This window comes from Coffea arabica, chromosome 5e (assembly GCF_036785885.1).
Source record: "Coffea arabica cultivar ET-39 chromosome 5e, Coffea Arabica ET-39 HiFi, whole genome shotgun sequence".
Classification (NCBI taxonomy): domain Eukaryota; kingdom Viridiplantae; phylum Streptophyta; class Magnoliopsida; order Gentianales; family Rubiaceae; genus Coffea; species Coffea arabica.
In genome coordinates, this window is record NC_092318.1 from 34458376 (window position 1) to 34474268 (window position 15893).

General features: G+C 38.1%; 1 protein-coding gene across 1 annotated transcript; it reads left to right on the top strand.

Moving 5' to 3' along the window:
- Positions 1–3750: 3750 nt before the first annotated feature.
- Positions 3751–5305, top strand: LOC140006255 (uncharacterized). Its single transcript, XM_072048118.1, has 2 exons — positions 3751–3888; positions 4438–5305. The coding sequence occupies exon 2, from the start codon at positions 4633–4635 to the stop codon at positions 5053–5055; it is 423 nt and encodes a 140-aa protein (XP_071904219.1). The 5' UTR covers positions 3751–3888; positions 4438–4632; the 3' UTR covers positions 5056–5305.
- The last annotated feature ends 10588 nt before the right edge of the window (positions 5306–15893 follow it).

Sequence of the window (15893 nt, forward strand, 5' to 3'; positions counted from 1 at the left end):
GATAATTATTCTCTCCTATTCTTTTCAATGATTCTTACACATATAGTGTTAAAAGAGCCAAAAAGTAACAAATGATATGACATAAAGTTTCCTTTTCTCTTCCCTAAAGATTCTTGAGCATGTGCAGTTGAAATTCTATGCTAGAATTGAGTTGGAAAGAAGTGTGAAAACAGAGTAAGTTGCAGAGAAACAGGGCATAATACGCGACCTGAGTCCGTGTATTCAGAGGGTGCATATTCAGTTTTGGTGCATTTTCCTACTTCTTTTTCACTCTAGTTCACCTCTAAGATCACATGCAAGATATTCATATTATTGTTCATGTCTATCACCGATAATGCTTGCATGTTGTGTCCTATTTTCTTTCCAATTTGTCATTGAATCATGCACTAAAGGAGCTTAAGCGATCTTGTCTCGATCCAACATTTATATCATGACTCAACTCCTACAATTATAACCAAAATTGCATATTAATCTGTTCAAATGAAACTTACAAAATTTAGAGACTTAGAGAGTAAGTTACACCTTAAAAAATCCTAGTTTATACCATAAATAAACATATAATGCTACTAATAACCATATATAATAAACACTTATCAGTCCCAAAATCCTAACTAATAAAGACAGTCCAAGCTATATGAGCTAGTCCACTTCTTAACAAAAAAATGACCTAAATAATAACTAAACTAATAAAACTCAAGCTGAAAAATGCAGCCTAACAAGGCTCATCGTCACAAATGACACCTAGACAATTAACAACTTGAATCTTCCTCATGGCCCACGGTAGACACTTCAATTGAGTCTTGAACAACTCGAACCATTGCTTGCAGTGACTCGTGGAAGCGTTTGGCCTAAACTCGCATCGTGGAACCCACTGGAACTATCACGGACCCAACTTAAGTGCATGGATCGACCCAGATAGTCTTGGATATACTACATCAGCCCCCTTCTTTTGAAAAGGATTTGTCCTCAAATCGACCTCATCATCTGCAAGAAAAGGACTCAAGTCAAAAAAATTGAAGGTGGCACTAACTTCACACTGACATGGTAACTCGAGTTTGTAGACATTGGCTCCGTTTGGACTGTGGTTTTACTTTACTTAGTTTACTTTGTCAAAACAATATTTCAAAATAGTGTTTGGACATGTCAGACTACATTTCTCGGTTGCCTTTGTGATTTTGCCCGGACCATTTGCTGGTTAACCCCACAAACTCATTAAACGGGGTGAAATTCCTCCATCACGTGAAGAGTTTAGAAAAGCGAATTTAATATCCCATCAAGGTGAAGACACCCATGATTTGTTTGGACGTATCCTCCCGTTGGGAATTCTAACAAAACGACACCAAGTTCCTTCGTTTAATTTTTTTGTCCTTCCAAAACCTCCCTATAAGTCTCTCTCCTCTTGCAGAAGAGGTCACCCATAGCCAACGGAATCCGCTTCTGGTGCAAACAAGTAAAAGTGGGTACCGCATTAATTGTGAGTGGATTAAGCGCTTATTTTGTGTACGGTGGGTTTCAACGAAGAAGGATACATCCAGATCGCCGGCGCCGGGCAGTGCAAACGGAAGCAGAGACCGAACGCAGAAATAAGAAATCCAGTAATTTGAGGCTTGATTCAAAGGCCAAATTCATACCAGGGCAACCGTCAGATTTGGCAGGTATTCATCTTGTTTATATCAATTCCTGTCGGCAATTGGAACAAAAAATTTTCCTGAGTTATTTTAATAATTTGAACTGGGCACTTAATTTAGTCGATTTCCCAAGATTCTGCCTATCATTTTTGCGAGCTTCTCAAAACAACGGGGTAGAGTTCTTCGACGGAAAAACTAATTCGTCAGCCGTGCAGGGTAGATCCATGTCTAGTGTTTGTGATGGAGCATCTTTAGTATGATATCCCTCCGGTGCAAAATTTCTCACTCATAATTTCTGTAGTACAAGAGTCATTTCACAATCATTAATAATTTCAAATCTATACAGTCTTGGACTTCTTTTGTTTCTTTAATTTATCGACTTAAATTATAGGACGTTGGTTGTGAAATTGGATCAAATATATTAGCCTGTGTCGTTGTTGTGAAAAAGTTGCCCAAATATAATTCGCCAGAATTTGGATTTCATGATTAACTTTTAATAATTTCTAATAATCAGGTGCAACTTTTGGGTTTGGAAATTAATTCCCCAATCAGAGCAATTATGCCGCACTTAAGCATATTCGATACTGCCAAATTGCTTATATGATGAATTCCTTGCTGCTGGTACAACTTTGATTATGTCGTTCTCATTTCGCTTATTATTTATCTAATTTTACGGTGGCTTCAATATGGCTGAGTAAACAGGTTAGGGATTTCATTCGCCATACCTGCTTGAATCTCCATCTTCCATGCTTGTTCATACATTTGTTAGGATTCTATAATCCATTTATCATGTCTCATAAACCTTTGGACTGGTTTATCATTCGATTAGATACCAAATACAGTTCAAAAGTTTCTGATGCATGGTTTTGCTACGGTGAACTAAGTAAACCCAATAACAGTCCAAATGTTATAAAGTGTCTTAATAATCACAGCCCTGAAAATGTCATACAATCAGCTACATTACTAGAAGTCTGATTTATAGCTTATATAAGAAGAGTTTTGCCAAACCTTGCATCTATAGCCGGCCATATTAAGAAATACAGTAGGACCACATACATGCCCCAACAGATTTCAATTATACACTAATAGACTTTTTGGAATTGGAAACCCAGTTGTTGTAGCAACTCCACATTTATGTCGTCTGACATTTCTCAAATACTACCTCCAAACTAATGCAGTCAATCTACCAGCCGCAAGAATTTGAATTTGCTGATTTATGATCTGGTCTGAGGTCCGTGCATGTCATGACCTTTTGACAGTGATAGAGCACCAGTAAATGCCCAACAAGCGGAGGAGATCACTGTCCGGTCCAAATACTCCGGCCCGTCTTTCCAAAGCTTCATCTGTCCACTCCATCACAGACTCGAACGACTACATCCAGTCCCTTGTCAACTACTTCAGAGTAAGTTTTTAAATTATTAAAAAAAAACCTATGCAGTCACATCAGGGGATTCATCTATCTCAACTAAAAATTTGTTTTGCTGCCAAGTTCATTTCCTGTGTACTTATATTTGGCATGCATATGACATTTATTGGCTGCCCATGCTAGTTTAATTCAATAAGGAAGCATACTTATGGGATATGTGACCATGAATGCAGGTCAATCTTGGACTATATCTGATTTTCATAGTAATCATAATCTGATTTCAGCAGCCTTTTCTTAGACTATCACTTTGTCCCAATTAAAAACATCGTTAGTACTTCGCTATATGAATTTAGGGGGTGCAAATGCCTGCTAACCCAGGTTTGATGAGCCAAACTAATACAAACGAGTGCCTTTGCCAATTTCTGCTTTCTTGGCTGCCAACGCTTGATCCATCCACATTCTAATAATTGTTAAAGTTGCCTATCTGTTGTAATCTGATTCTTCTTCCAACACCTCAGATTTTTATTAATGCTTACCGTCGTTTTGGTTCCTCATTTAGATGCCACGTGACCCCAACGCTGCGAAGGCCCATTGGGATGCAAATATGGAGATTCATTTCTGTATGACATTCGTGGAGTGGAAAAGGAGTGGGGAGTGGAATCCAAACGTTTCATCTGAGGTCAATTGGATGAAGCTTGCTGCGCATCTGAATTCACAGTAGGGGAAGCAGTACGCATGGAGTGTGTACCATTCTAATTCGGACGAGAGAAGAGGATTTGGTGTGCCTTTGCCAAGTTAAAGGGTCTGCGCCAATCTGCCGAAACTGGTATTGATTGGGACGAGAATAGGAGGTGCTTCTTGGCTGAAGAGTCTCAATGGAACAATTTGTGCCTGGTATTTTTTCCATTCGACCTTGTAATTCATTTCCAGCTATTTAAATGGTGTTTCACATATCTAAATTCCATATGCCACTTCTTGGTGATGTCCTTTTCCTGTTTCTTGGCTGTTAAAATGTACCATTTTCTTGCATAGAGGAAACCAGAAATTATAATTGTAATAACTCCTTATCAAATTTTTATTCTAACAGCAGTCAAACTAAGTCCGAGTCATTCAGCTTTGACATTATCAGGACGTGAATATAATCTGCCATTTGTTCTTAATTTCTGCCGTCCTTGCTATAGCCTTTGTGTTTAGCTCTGTATGCGTGCACATTCAGGAGGGGCTGCAATTTTTAAGATATGGATATAGGACATTAAGGGGGGCTGCATTAAGGGGGGCTGATTTCTGTCCTCCAGGGGAGGGAAGTCACAAATGTTATGAACAATTGTCCAAAAGGAGAGCATATATGGAATCTTTTATTATTTTTTGTCCTTGCACAAGCTTTTTTAATCATATGTCAATATTCAATTTGTCTTAACCTTCCTTGGTTTGTCTTTGAAATAGGAGAATAATGATTATAGGTACTTCATATTCAGGCAATGCGTAGACAAATATGCAATCCTGCACGAGATCTTAGAAACAGAAACCGCCACAGAGAGTCAAGCTCAAGCCTCTTCAGTTCCGCCTTCAGTTTACAATCCACGCAAGCGAGCTGGGCATAGTTGTGGCCAGACTTTCACTTCGCCCGTTGGTGATGATATGTACAACGCGGGCATGGATGGGGATTTCAACGAGGAATCTCCAGTTATGGGAGTGAAGCGAGGTTCGAGCAGTCAAGGGGCGACAACCTCGCTCCCAAGTGCATCCCGGGGAAGCAAGTCAAGTCGAAGTACCAACGATCCATTCGTCGAGTGTGCCAACTCCCTCTCCTTCCTAGCGAATTCTAAATTATACATCAAGGGTCGCCGAGCATCTGACAAGGAAAAATTTGATGTCGATATGGCAGTCCAGGTTGTCGAATCATTTGGACCATCGCTCAATAAAGGGGCTAAGCTCGCTGCAGTTTTGGCACTCCAGGACGACAAGTGGCAGAAGACTTTCCTCAATCTCAGTCGCGAGATGCAAGAGTTCTGGTTGTACTCTTTGGAGAGTGCACCTCAGCGGGGACCCGACGGAAAGTAGTCGAGACTTGGGATTGTTTCCTGGGTTCTCAATTTGTAAGACATTGAGTTGGGACTTTTAGTTCCTTTGTATGAGATTTTAAAACTAGTGCCTTGCCCAAGCTTGTAGCAATAATTACTCGCTGTATCCTTTATGTTTCCAGAAGTTATTTGGACAGCCCTATTTGGTTTAAAACTTTGGCTTTGTAACTGGACGTGACTAGACATGATAGTACTAGCTGTATATTATGGTTAATGTTGGAGGTTTTTAATTGCATTAGTTCATTTGGTTTTTAATAGCTCCGTGATGTGGCCATCGATATGCGATTTCTTGCCGCGTGAGGAAATAAGCAGAAATAGAAATTTGTTGGCTGGAGCATCTTTAGTGCCTGCGGTTTTAGCCTTTGCCAAGTTTTGGGAAATCCGTACTAGTGAAATTGAGAATGTGTAGCACATGTTCAGTTTTGAGTCCGAAATATTCGGCAGGAGCCAAATTTCGACCCCAATGTACACGAAACCTTTTAGCTATTTCAGATTTTTTTTGGCAAGGGAAACTAATCAAATTCATTTGTAAATTAAATTTGAAAAACTAATCAAATTCTCTTCGGCTCATATGTCCGTTAAAATTAAAGTTGAAAAAACATAAGGAAAATGTAGCTAATTCTAAACTGTAAAAGCAAGACCAAAAAATTCGTTGAATACCTAAATAACTAGAAAGGAGGAGGAAAATTTTAATCTAATTCAATTAATATTAGTTAGAGCACCCAAATCAGCAGTTGTTCCAATGCAAATTGTCCCTTCAATTTTTCCCTTATGTTAATTATTCTTATTGGTCTGGTGATGTCCAAGAGAAATTTAATTCAATAAACATGTGAACACACGGGACTAATTCCGTCAATTAATCTAAATCTACTTCAAATTTTACCGGCCAATTGGACATTTTATTTTTTTCACTCCAAAACTTCTTCAAATTGCACGAACTATTTAATAGCAGGGACTACATTAGAAATAAAAAAGCACACAGCGCTAGCTCATACAGAGGCCAATAATTGTAGATCAGCAAAATTAGTTGACAATAAAATGAAATAGATAACCAGGAATCACATGCCTACTTCGAGTAATGCATAAGTAAAAGGCGATAAAAGCTTCCGGTTAATAAAAGGTCCTAGATACATCATAATGTGTAGACTTTCGGTCTTATAAGGCCAAGTATCGGCTACACAAAAGTCAAAAGGTAGATTCATTTCTCGTCAATCTGGTCCCCTAAACAGTTTTTAGTGGGTGTTTCATGAACATCTATGGTAGACAGCAACTATATTAACCTGGTAATATGCAGACCTCGTGAACCTTTATGCACATGAAAGATACATTCGAAAGATCTCAAATTTTGACAGAGACTTGGCGTGCTCAGACAGGTACCGTGGGATTCGGAAAAAGTATTCTCAGTGGACGTTATCGTAACCATTCAAATATGTTGGCCAAAAAAAGGAAGCGAGCATGCAGAGGTAAAAGGTGCTTACCGTCAATTCGTAATGGAATCCAAAGATGATTTCTCATGAGCTAGTAATAATGGTAGTAACTGTTATTGACGCGAACACCTCCAATGTTGTCTTCCATTTTTTCATGGCCTATAAAACGTGCATCTCAAGACTCGCTGTATATTTTATATGAACATACAAACGAGGAAGAGAGTAAAACGAGAATTGGTGAGCGCACTTCGACGACAGCTCGATTTTAGCAACTCTAGTCGGACAAAGCACCCTACTCTAAATTGTTTTAGTTGAAAAAAGGGCCAAATGAGCGATCCCGGTGATGGCCAGGGCACGAGCTCGTCTTCGGACGAAGATGATCTCCTATTTGCTACTGGTGCTGCGCTATTATTTGGACCACATGCAGAACCATACGGAGGTCCAATCCAAAAGGTGCCTTGCAGGACGTCTGCATTATCAGGACGTGGCTGGGTTGAAGAAGTGATGTCAGGCCACCATACACGAATTATGGATGCAACAAGGTTAAATATTGATTCTTTCATGTAGTTGTGCTCGCTCTTGGCCGAATGTGAATTTGTTCCCCAACATCATCAGAAACGGGTTACAATAGAGGAGACACTTGCGATGACATTGGTCATGATGAGCCACAATATGAGAATGCGTATGATTGCTGACCGATTTAACCATTCCATGGAGACGGTGCATCGTAATATTCACGAAGTCATCCGGGGCCTATGCACATTCGCACAATTCATCATTACTCCCAGAAACCAGGATGCAATTCATCCGAAAATTCTTAGCGACACGAGATTTTATCCTTGGTTTGAAGTACGGTGATATCAAAATTTCTTTCAAATATACATCTTCTTGTTTTCAAATTTCATGCAAACCCTACTCTAATGCAGGTGATGTGCACCGTTCAACACGAGCACAGTTCACCATACGATTTCATATCAGGACAACTAATAATTGGCGAAAAAATTGTGGGAAAACAGTCCCTACCCTAATTTATATTTATACCCTTTGGTGTTTGGAGCTAGTATGTGAAACAAGTGGAAGTTTGTATCGTGTACCCAATTAATAGTGTACGTAGAACACGTGTCTTTTCGTATACTGTTTTATACCTCATCCAATTAATAATTTCTTTTTGAAGGACTGCGTTGGGGCTATTGATGGGACTCATATACCTGCTTGTGTTCCAAGAAGACAGCAAGTGGCATACACAAATAGGCATGGTGTACAATCGCAAAATGTTCTGGCTGTATGCGACCATGATATGCGATTTATATATGTGTATGCCGGATGGGAGGGAAGTGCACATGATGCCCGAGTCTTGGATGGGGTTTTGACCGGCCCAAATCACTTTCCTGTGCCACCTACAGGTATAATATGCAATCCCTCCGTCCTCGTAATTTATCTACCACAAATGTACTTTTTTATCCTATTTCAAATAATTCACATATCGGTATGTCTTATAACTTTCTTTTTCACAGTGAAAAAAGTTAACCTTTGCCAGTTGGAACTTTTTTTTTTGTTGCGCAAACAAAAAAAAAATGAACTATGATCATCTTTTATTGTGTATCAAACCCTTGGCTGGGTCGTTGGAATATAGCCAATAACTATACCTGCAAAGTACAAAATGCAAATAATCCTTTGGTTCTCGTAATGGCGATGCAGGAAAATATTATTTAGTTGACTCCGTGTATCGAAACTTGCCCGGTTTCTTACCACCGTATAGGGGACGCCAAGCGGATGTTAGTGATCACAGGAGGGGGAGATTTGCAACTGCGAAAGAACTTTTTAATTATCGACACTCTGCACTACGGAATGTCATAGAGCGAAGTTTCGGTGTCCTTAAAAGGAGATTTGCCACTTTCCAAACTACATGATGACAACACAGATAAATGTAGTTATTGCCTGTTGTGCCGTGCATAACTTCATTAGGGATCAATAACCGAATGATATGTACTTTACTAACCCAGACGAGGGAGATCCAACAAGACATGGTGCAATTCCTCCATATCCCAAGATACAGCCATTGCATTCTCCTCCTGAAGTTGTTGAACAATGGACTGCCATGAGAGATATAATGGCGACACATATGTTCAATGCCTATAGAAATACGCGATACCGTGCATGAAGCAGTTCAATTAAAGATTTGGTATTAGTTAGAGGCTTGCAGAATATTAAGAAGTACCTGGTATTTGTGATGCCCATATATCCTCTTCGTTCGTACTCAAAATAAGTTTGTTGTTGAAAACAAAAGATTTGGTTGTAATCGGAGTATTAATATCGTGTGGTATTTGTACCGTGAGTCTTAAGTTTTTAGTAGTGGTAGCTTGACAAGTTGGAATAAAAAACTTGGGGCTGGCTTTCTTGGAAAATCTGGTAATAAGATTTAATATATAATTATGTCGTAAGATTTAATTTATAATTAAAGTCAAAATTGGACTTTTTTAATAAGTAAGGGGCCTCATGTTTTTCTGGTTTTATTTGCATTTTTTGTGACTGTTCATTTCCTATCCAACAATTGCTATTGGTATATATGGAAGGATACATAAAACAATTCACTTCCAAATAAAGTCCAGAGCATCAGATCCCAACGCCTTAATGAAGAATGCTGATGGTCAAACAGCATGGGACCCGTGAATTATGTTGGGCAAAAGCCTCCCAATTCATCAATTTCGGACAAGTGAATAAGAAAGGCAATCAATCAAACCGTGGGACCGGCGTACTACATTCAGCACCAAACTCAAAAAGCTTCCTGACAAAAGTTACACAATGGCATTTCTATTCTCTCCACACTTGACCGCCATAATTCAAAATGCTAACATCAGGCACAAAACCAGATATCAGCTATGGTAAAGCATACAGGTCAAATTTTCAAGTTAAATCAACCAAAAACTATTTGTCCAAACAAACTCATTATTATTTATGCGCTCGAATTCTTGGAAAGATCCATCCCCACATGGTAACAATTTATTGCAACGCTGGACCAAGAATCGCTCCTTTCTGAAATGAACCCAAACCCAATCACTTGGTTCGAACACCACACGCTAGCCCCCGTTATTAGCCTATGTGGTGTATTATAATGTTTGCTTCTCGATATTGACTTGCGCCTTCTTATAAAGTTAACAAACATATTCTGTCTTTTTCTTACTATCTAAATTAACTTGCTTAGAAACAAATAAAAGCACTAAATTCAAAGACGTTATCAGATTAACACTATATACGACCTCAAATAGCGAATATTGACTCGCAGAATGAATAGTTCTATTATATGCAAACTCGACATGAGATAGGCACTCTTCCCACGTCCTAAGATTTTTATGCAGTATAGCGCGCAATAAAGTAAAGAATGTCCTATTGACTACCTTTGTTTAACTATCAATCTGTAGGTAACTAGGTGTTGAAAACAATAGTTTAATTTTCAATTTAGACCATAAGGTCTTTCAGAAATAATTAAGGAATTTCACATCCCATCCCTATTGGATATGATGAACCTAGGAACACCATATAATCTGAATATCTCTTAAGAACAAGTCAGCTATATAAGATGCATTATCAGACTTATGACAAGCATATCATTTTAGAGAATCTATCCACTATAATATAAATGGAATCATTGCCTCTTCTAAACTTAGGTAATCCTAATATGAAATCCATAAACAGATCAACCCATGATTCCTTGGATATAGATAACGGAGTATAAAGGCCATGCTGGCGTACCTTAGACTTGACTCGTCTGCATGTGATACACTTGTCAATGAACCGCTCTACGTTCTGCTTCATACGTGGCCAGTAAAAGTATTCCTGTAAAATAGAATGTCTTTGATACCCCAAAATATCCCATTAAACCCCAACAATGCGATTTTCTTAATAATAATTCATGAATTAAACAAATAGAAATACATAACTTATGACCATGATAAAGGTATCCTTAAGAAATGAAGAACTTATTCTTATGAAGTACTTTACCAGACTCATAAATTTTTTCAAAATCAATGTCATTCTGATATAATTTCTTAATAAATTCAAACCTTAAAATTTTACCATCTAAAGTGATGATTTGGGTGTGCCTGCACGATAGTGCATCAGCAACAATATTTGTCTTACCCGACTTGTATTTGATGATTCAACGAAGGCAATCCAACGAACATGCTTCTCATTCAGCTTGTGTTGCACCTTCAAATACTTCAAGATTCGTGGTCCGTGTGAATCACGAACTCCTTGGACCGCAAGTAATGTCGCCGCATCTTTAACATTCGAATCAAAGCATACAACTTCTTGTCATATGTTAAGTAGTTGAGTGCTGCCTTGCCAAACTTCTCACTAAAATAGGTGATCGTCTTTTCTGCTTGCATCAATACAGCACGAACTCTAATACATAAGGCATCATATTCAATTTCAAAAGTTTTATTCAAATCAGGTAAACTTAAAACAGGTGTGTATGTTAGTTTATGCTTAAGGTTTGGAACGTCTATTCTTAACTTTCTCTCCAAACAAATATCTCATTTTTCTTGACAACTGTAGTCAATGGGGTGGTTATAGTATTAAAATTATTCATGAATCACCCATAGAAGTTTGCAAGTCCATGGAAGCTTTGAACTTCACTCACGGACGTCGGTGTTGGCCAGTCTTGTATGGTCTGGATTTTGCATTCGTCCACTTATATACCCTTTGTACTAACTACAAAATCTAAAAATACAAGTTTATCAATGTAAAAGCTACACTTCTTGATATTAGCATATAGCTGCTCTCGTTAAAGTATATCAAAAATAGATCTCAAATGCACAAGTACTCATCTAGGCTACGACCATACACAAGTATATCATTAAAATAGCCTATGATGAATTTTTCTAAGAATGGTCTAAGTACATAATTCATCAAAGGCATGAATGTACTAGGTGCATTAGTTAACCCAAAGGATATAACTAACCACTCATATAGCCTATACTTAATCTTAAATGCAATTTTTCATCCATTTCCTTATTTAATCCTAATCTAATGGTATCCGCTTTTCAAGTTTATTTTAGTGAAAATAATTGCATCGTACAGTTCATTTAACATATCATCTAACCTAGGGATAGGGTGATGATAATTTATCGTTATGGTATTAACACTAGAATTACCAGAACTGCACACAGGCTCAAACTCTTCCTCGCCCAACTTTTGGTCAGTAATTTGTCGATTTGGCATTGAAACTCTTTAGTCTTCTCAGGGTTGGTCTTATAGGAATGACTGTTTCAGGAATGAAGTCAATCTTGTGCTCGATCCTCCAGCCAGGTGGCAACCCACTTGGTATCTCCTTAGGAAAAATATTCTCAAACTTCTGCAAAAGTGATACTACCTCTCTTGACAAAGTTGGGTGTAACTCATTAATAATCAGTAACACCTGTTTACTATAAAGTATGAGTAAACACTACTTTGTATTTAAAACTCTTTTCACTACTTTTGGTTTCACAAGAAAACTCAATTTCTTCCCTAACTTTCCTGTCTTGGCCGATTCTCCCTTAGGAATTCGAGATCATTAATTTCAGCCTTAGCTACTGATTTTCTTCTTTCGCTTTCCTTTTCAAACTCCTTTGTAAGCTAAGTTGGTCGTCATGTACTTGTTTAGGTGTAAAAGGAACTAATGTAATTTTTTTTATGCTTGTATACAAAAGTGTACTTGTTACTAACTACGTCAAAAGAAATTTTCATCATAATGCTAGTGTCTACGAAGTATAATATGACTAGTATGCATAGGTACTACATCACATAAGATCTCATCCTCATATCTATCAATTTTAAAATAAACAAGTACCTGTTTGGACATACGAATCTCATCGCTGTTGTTGACCCACTGTAGCTTGTAAGGTCGCGGATGATCCGTGGTAACTAACTCCAATTTCTCGACCATCATGCTCTCGCCACATTAGTACAGCTTCATCTATCAATTATCAAACTACACACTTTGTCTTTGATGAGACATTGTATATAGAAGATATTCTCATGCTGCGCTTCTTCATCTTTGAACTGGGTGGTCAATGCTCTCCGAACAATAAGTCCTAGTCCGACTTGTTCATCGATAGCATACTCTTCCCCCGATTCCTTATCTTCATCCATAAGTGGCAGCATCGTCTCATACTCACCTTCATCGTCTGACACTATCTCACCACTGTCCCTAGCACTTAAAGTATCTAGTGTCCCGACTCCTTCCCTTTGGTGGGTTTGAAGATATTTTACGGGTTGTTTTAACGTCCCCCTTGGGTAGCTTTGTCTTCGGCCTTTGGAAAAATGACTTGGCTGATTGCTTGGATTCAGCAAAATCTCGCTTTGGTTGGCTCGGCCTAGGAGGTGGGGTCGAGTATGTGTAACTTGATCGCTAGGGTAGACCCCTCCTCTAGAGTCTCTACTCGATCTTCATAGCCTTGTCTAACATTTCGCCAATCTTTACATAGGTTTTCAATTCGAGCCTCTCAGCGATATCTGATCATAGTCTATTGAGAAACCAAGCCATGGTGGCCTCATGGTACTATTGGATATTTGTTCTCAGCATGGTCACCTCCATCTTCTTATAGTAGTCCTCGACACTACAACTTCTTTGGGATAAAGTTTGCAACTTCTGGTACAAGTCCCTATAGTAGTTGCTCGAGACGAATCTTTTCCTCATAATTCCCCTTAGCTTGATCCAAATGATAATGGCAGACTCTCCACCTCATCTCCTGCTAGTGCACAATTGGTCCCACCAAACGATTGCATATTCGGTAAATTCGATATTCAAAAGTTTGTTCTTCTGCTGGGGTAGTTGTGACACTTGAAAATCATCTCCCCCTTTCGTTCCTACTCAAGGTATGCCCCCCTGGATCGGACCTCTCTTGGAATATTGGAATCTTCATTTTTATCCCTTTAATAGGATCACCTCCTTGATTCATCTCTCGTCGCCTCTGCCTTGGCCTTTGTTCGGACCCTCCGTCATTGGAGCTTTCAGATTCTCCAATTTTTTGCCTTTGTCTTGTCATCCCTTGGATGGTATTTGTGATAACTCCATCTGGTCCATTCGTTCATATAAGGCCTCCATATCATTGGAGATTCTTCTAGAGAAATCTCCAAATAATGTCTCTAACTTACGAACAATGTCAGTTTTAGGCTCTTGTCTCTCTATCGCTTAAGTACCCTGTAAGAAAAGTTAGTATAAAGCAAATATATCCTTTCTTGCTCCCTCACGTGTATGCAGTCAACACTCTCAAATTTTCCTCTCATAATCTTACCAAAGTCTCTAATAACTCTCTGCTGCTTCTTTTGAATAGTGTAGAATTCCCTCAAAATGTTCGAATTCAACCTCTACTATCAAGTCCCTTGGTGTAGCCAATTAATGATTGTACTTGGTGAATCAAAGAAAAGACACGAATTTTTGAAAATTTGGGATGAAAAACTCGACTTTTGGGACAATAAGGAGGCTGGAAATTCTACTTGAATAAAGCTGGATAGCATAATTGAGCAACTAATGGACACAGCTCTACAAACTAGTTTAAGAGATTACTCGCGAATCTGGAAATTTTAGCACTTGAGTGAATCCAAATTTTGGAGATGTGTTTAAGACCACAAGCTGCTGGAATTTTTTAGCTAAAAACCACCAGAGTATGGGACAGACTAATGACGTGAGAATCTGGAATAAACTCGACTCAAGATTCTAGTAAAGATGCGACACAATTACTAGTGATGCGACTACAACTAAGCTAAAATTATCGACACTTAAAAAATCTAGAAATTTGTGTTGAACTTAAGGAACTAAACTACTAGAAATTTGAATGAAATTTCTGGACTTTAAGAATGAAATTTGATGGCTGGAACTATTGGAAAGAAATGCTAACTAACGACACAAAGAAAGGCTAAAGACTAAGCACAAAGCAATTGGCACAATGGTTGCCCGACACTAGTTCGAGAATGGTGCAAATCTGGAATTTTATTGGACTGTTTACTTGAAGAAAATATGGAATGAACCCTGTTTCCCACTGGTATAAGGCTTGCTAAAGCTGGTTGCACAGTTTAGATAACTAGGATAGATCAAAACAGAATTCGGATTCAAGACAGCTTATAATCCGAATTGGATTTGGATTTGTAGTTGCTGCTGTTTTGATTATTTTCTGTTTAGCTGTATTGATCACCTTCCAAAAAACACAAATTTGGTGTATTTTTGTTGTGATAATTGATCAAGCTTCATGGCTGTAACAACAAGATATCGTGGCTCAAATTTTGGTTAAAATCAAACCAGTCAAGAACTCAAGAACAAGAGGCTTAGCTGCTAGATTTTTTTTTTTTTTGCAGGTTTGGGTATGAACGGGTTTTCAACCTCAAAAACCCAGAAATTTTCTAGAATTTTTGCATAAGATTATATGAAGGTGTTCCAAAATTCAAGAATGAAGAAATTTTTGAAGATTTAGCCCAAACAACCCGCGGTTTCTTGAAAACAGCTTTGGTTCCCAAACAAGAACGGGTTTAGAGATGAACAAGTTCAAGAATTGTGATTGTTGCTTCGAGAACTTCAAGATTCTCACTTGAACAATCAAGAACTTCAAGAATTCTAGTATTTCGACTTAGGTTCCAAGGATTTTTACAAGGTCAGTCCACTTTGTTCACAAATTCCAAAACCACAAACAAAACAATCAAGAATTCTAGGACAACTTCGGGTTCGTTAAGAGTTACGACCACAAAATTGTTTTGTTGATCAAAATAATGTCTGGATTCTCTTGTAACAACTTGAACCCTAACTATAATCAAGAAACAACAATAATACCAAATTTTGAACACAAGAAATGAAGAAAACAGCAAGATTATTGTTGGACAGCAACAAGAAACATGAAACCCTAATCTGGTCATGGCTAAAAAGAACCAAACGGCTGGAAAACTTTTATGTTTTTTTGCTGGACTGTTTGCAACCAAATGACATGAATTAACAACAAGAATTAACACTATAATCTAGACAGAATCAATAGAGAATAGCGACTCCAAGTTTCGGCCAGTTTGTAGCAAATGATAGACACAAGAACCAAAACGCGATGGACTACGATAAACCCTAATGGATATATTATTTTGTCGAATTTTCTGGAACAGATAACAATGAGAATTAACACAATTTTAACATGAAATTCTAGACAAAAACTAACAAGACACATGACTGAAATTTCTGGACAGAATATAACAAGAAACGATTAACGACACACATAATAAAGACGCGACGAAGAACAAACCCTAGTGCCTAGAATTTTGTCGATTTTTTTCTGGAGCAAAATGCAAACAACCCACACAATTTAACACAAAAAACTGGATGAAATCAAGAAAAAAATAAACAATGAACAGTAACTTCGGGATGAACTGTAATGATGAA

Bases quoted from the DNA above. Each gene is read 5' to 3' on its own strand.
- LOC140006255 (XM_072048118.1), top strand. From the start codon at position 4,633: ATGTACAACGCGGGCATGGATGGGGATTTCAACGAGGAATCTCCAGTT.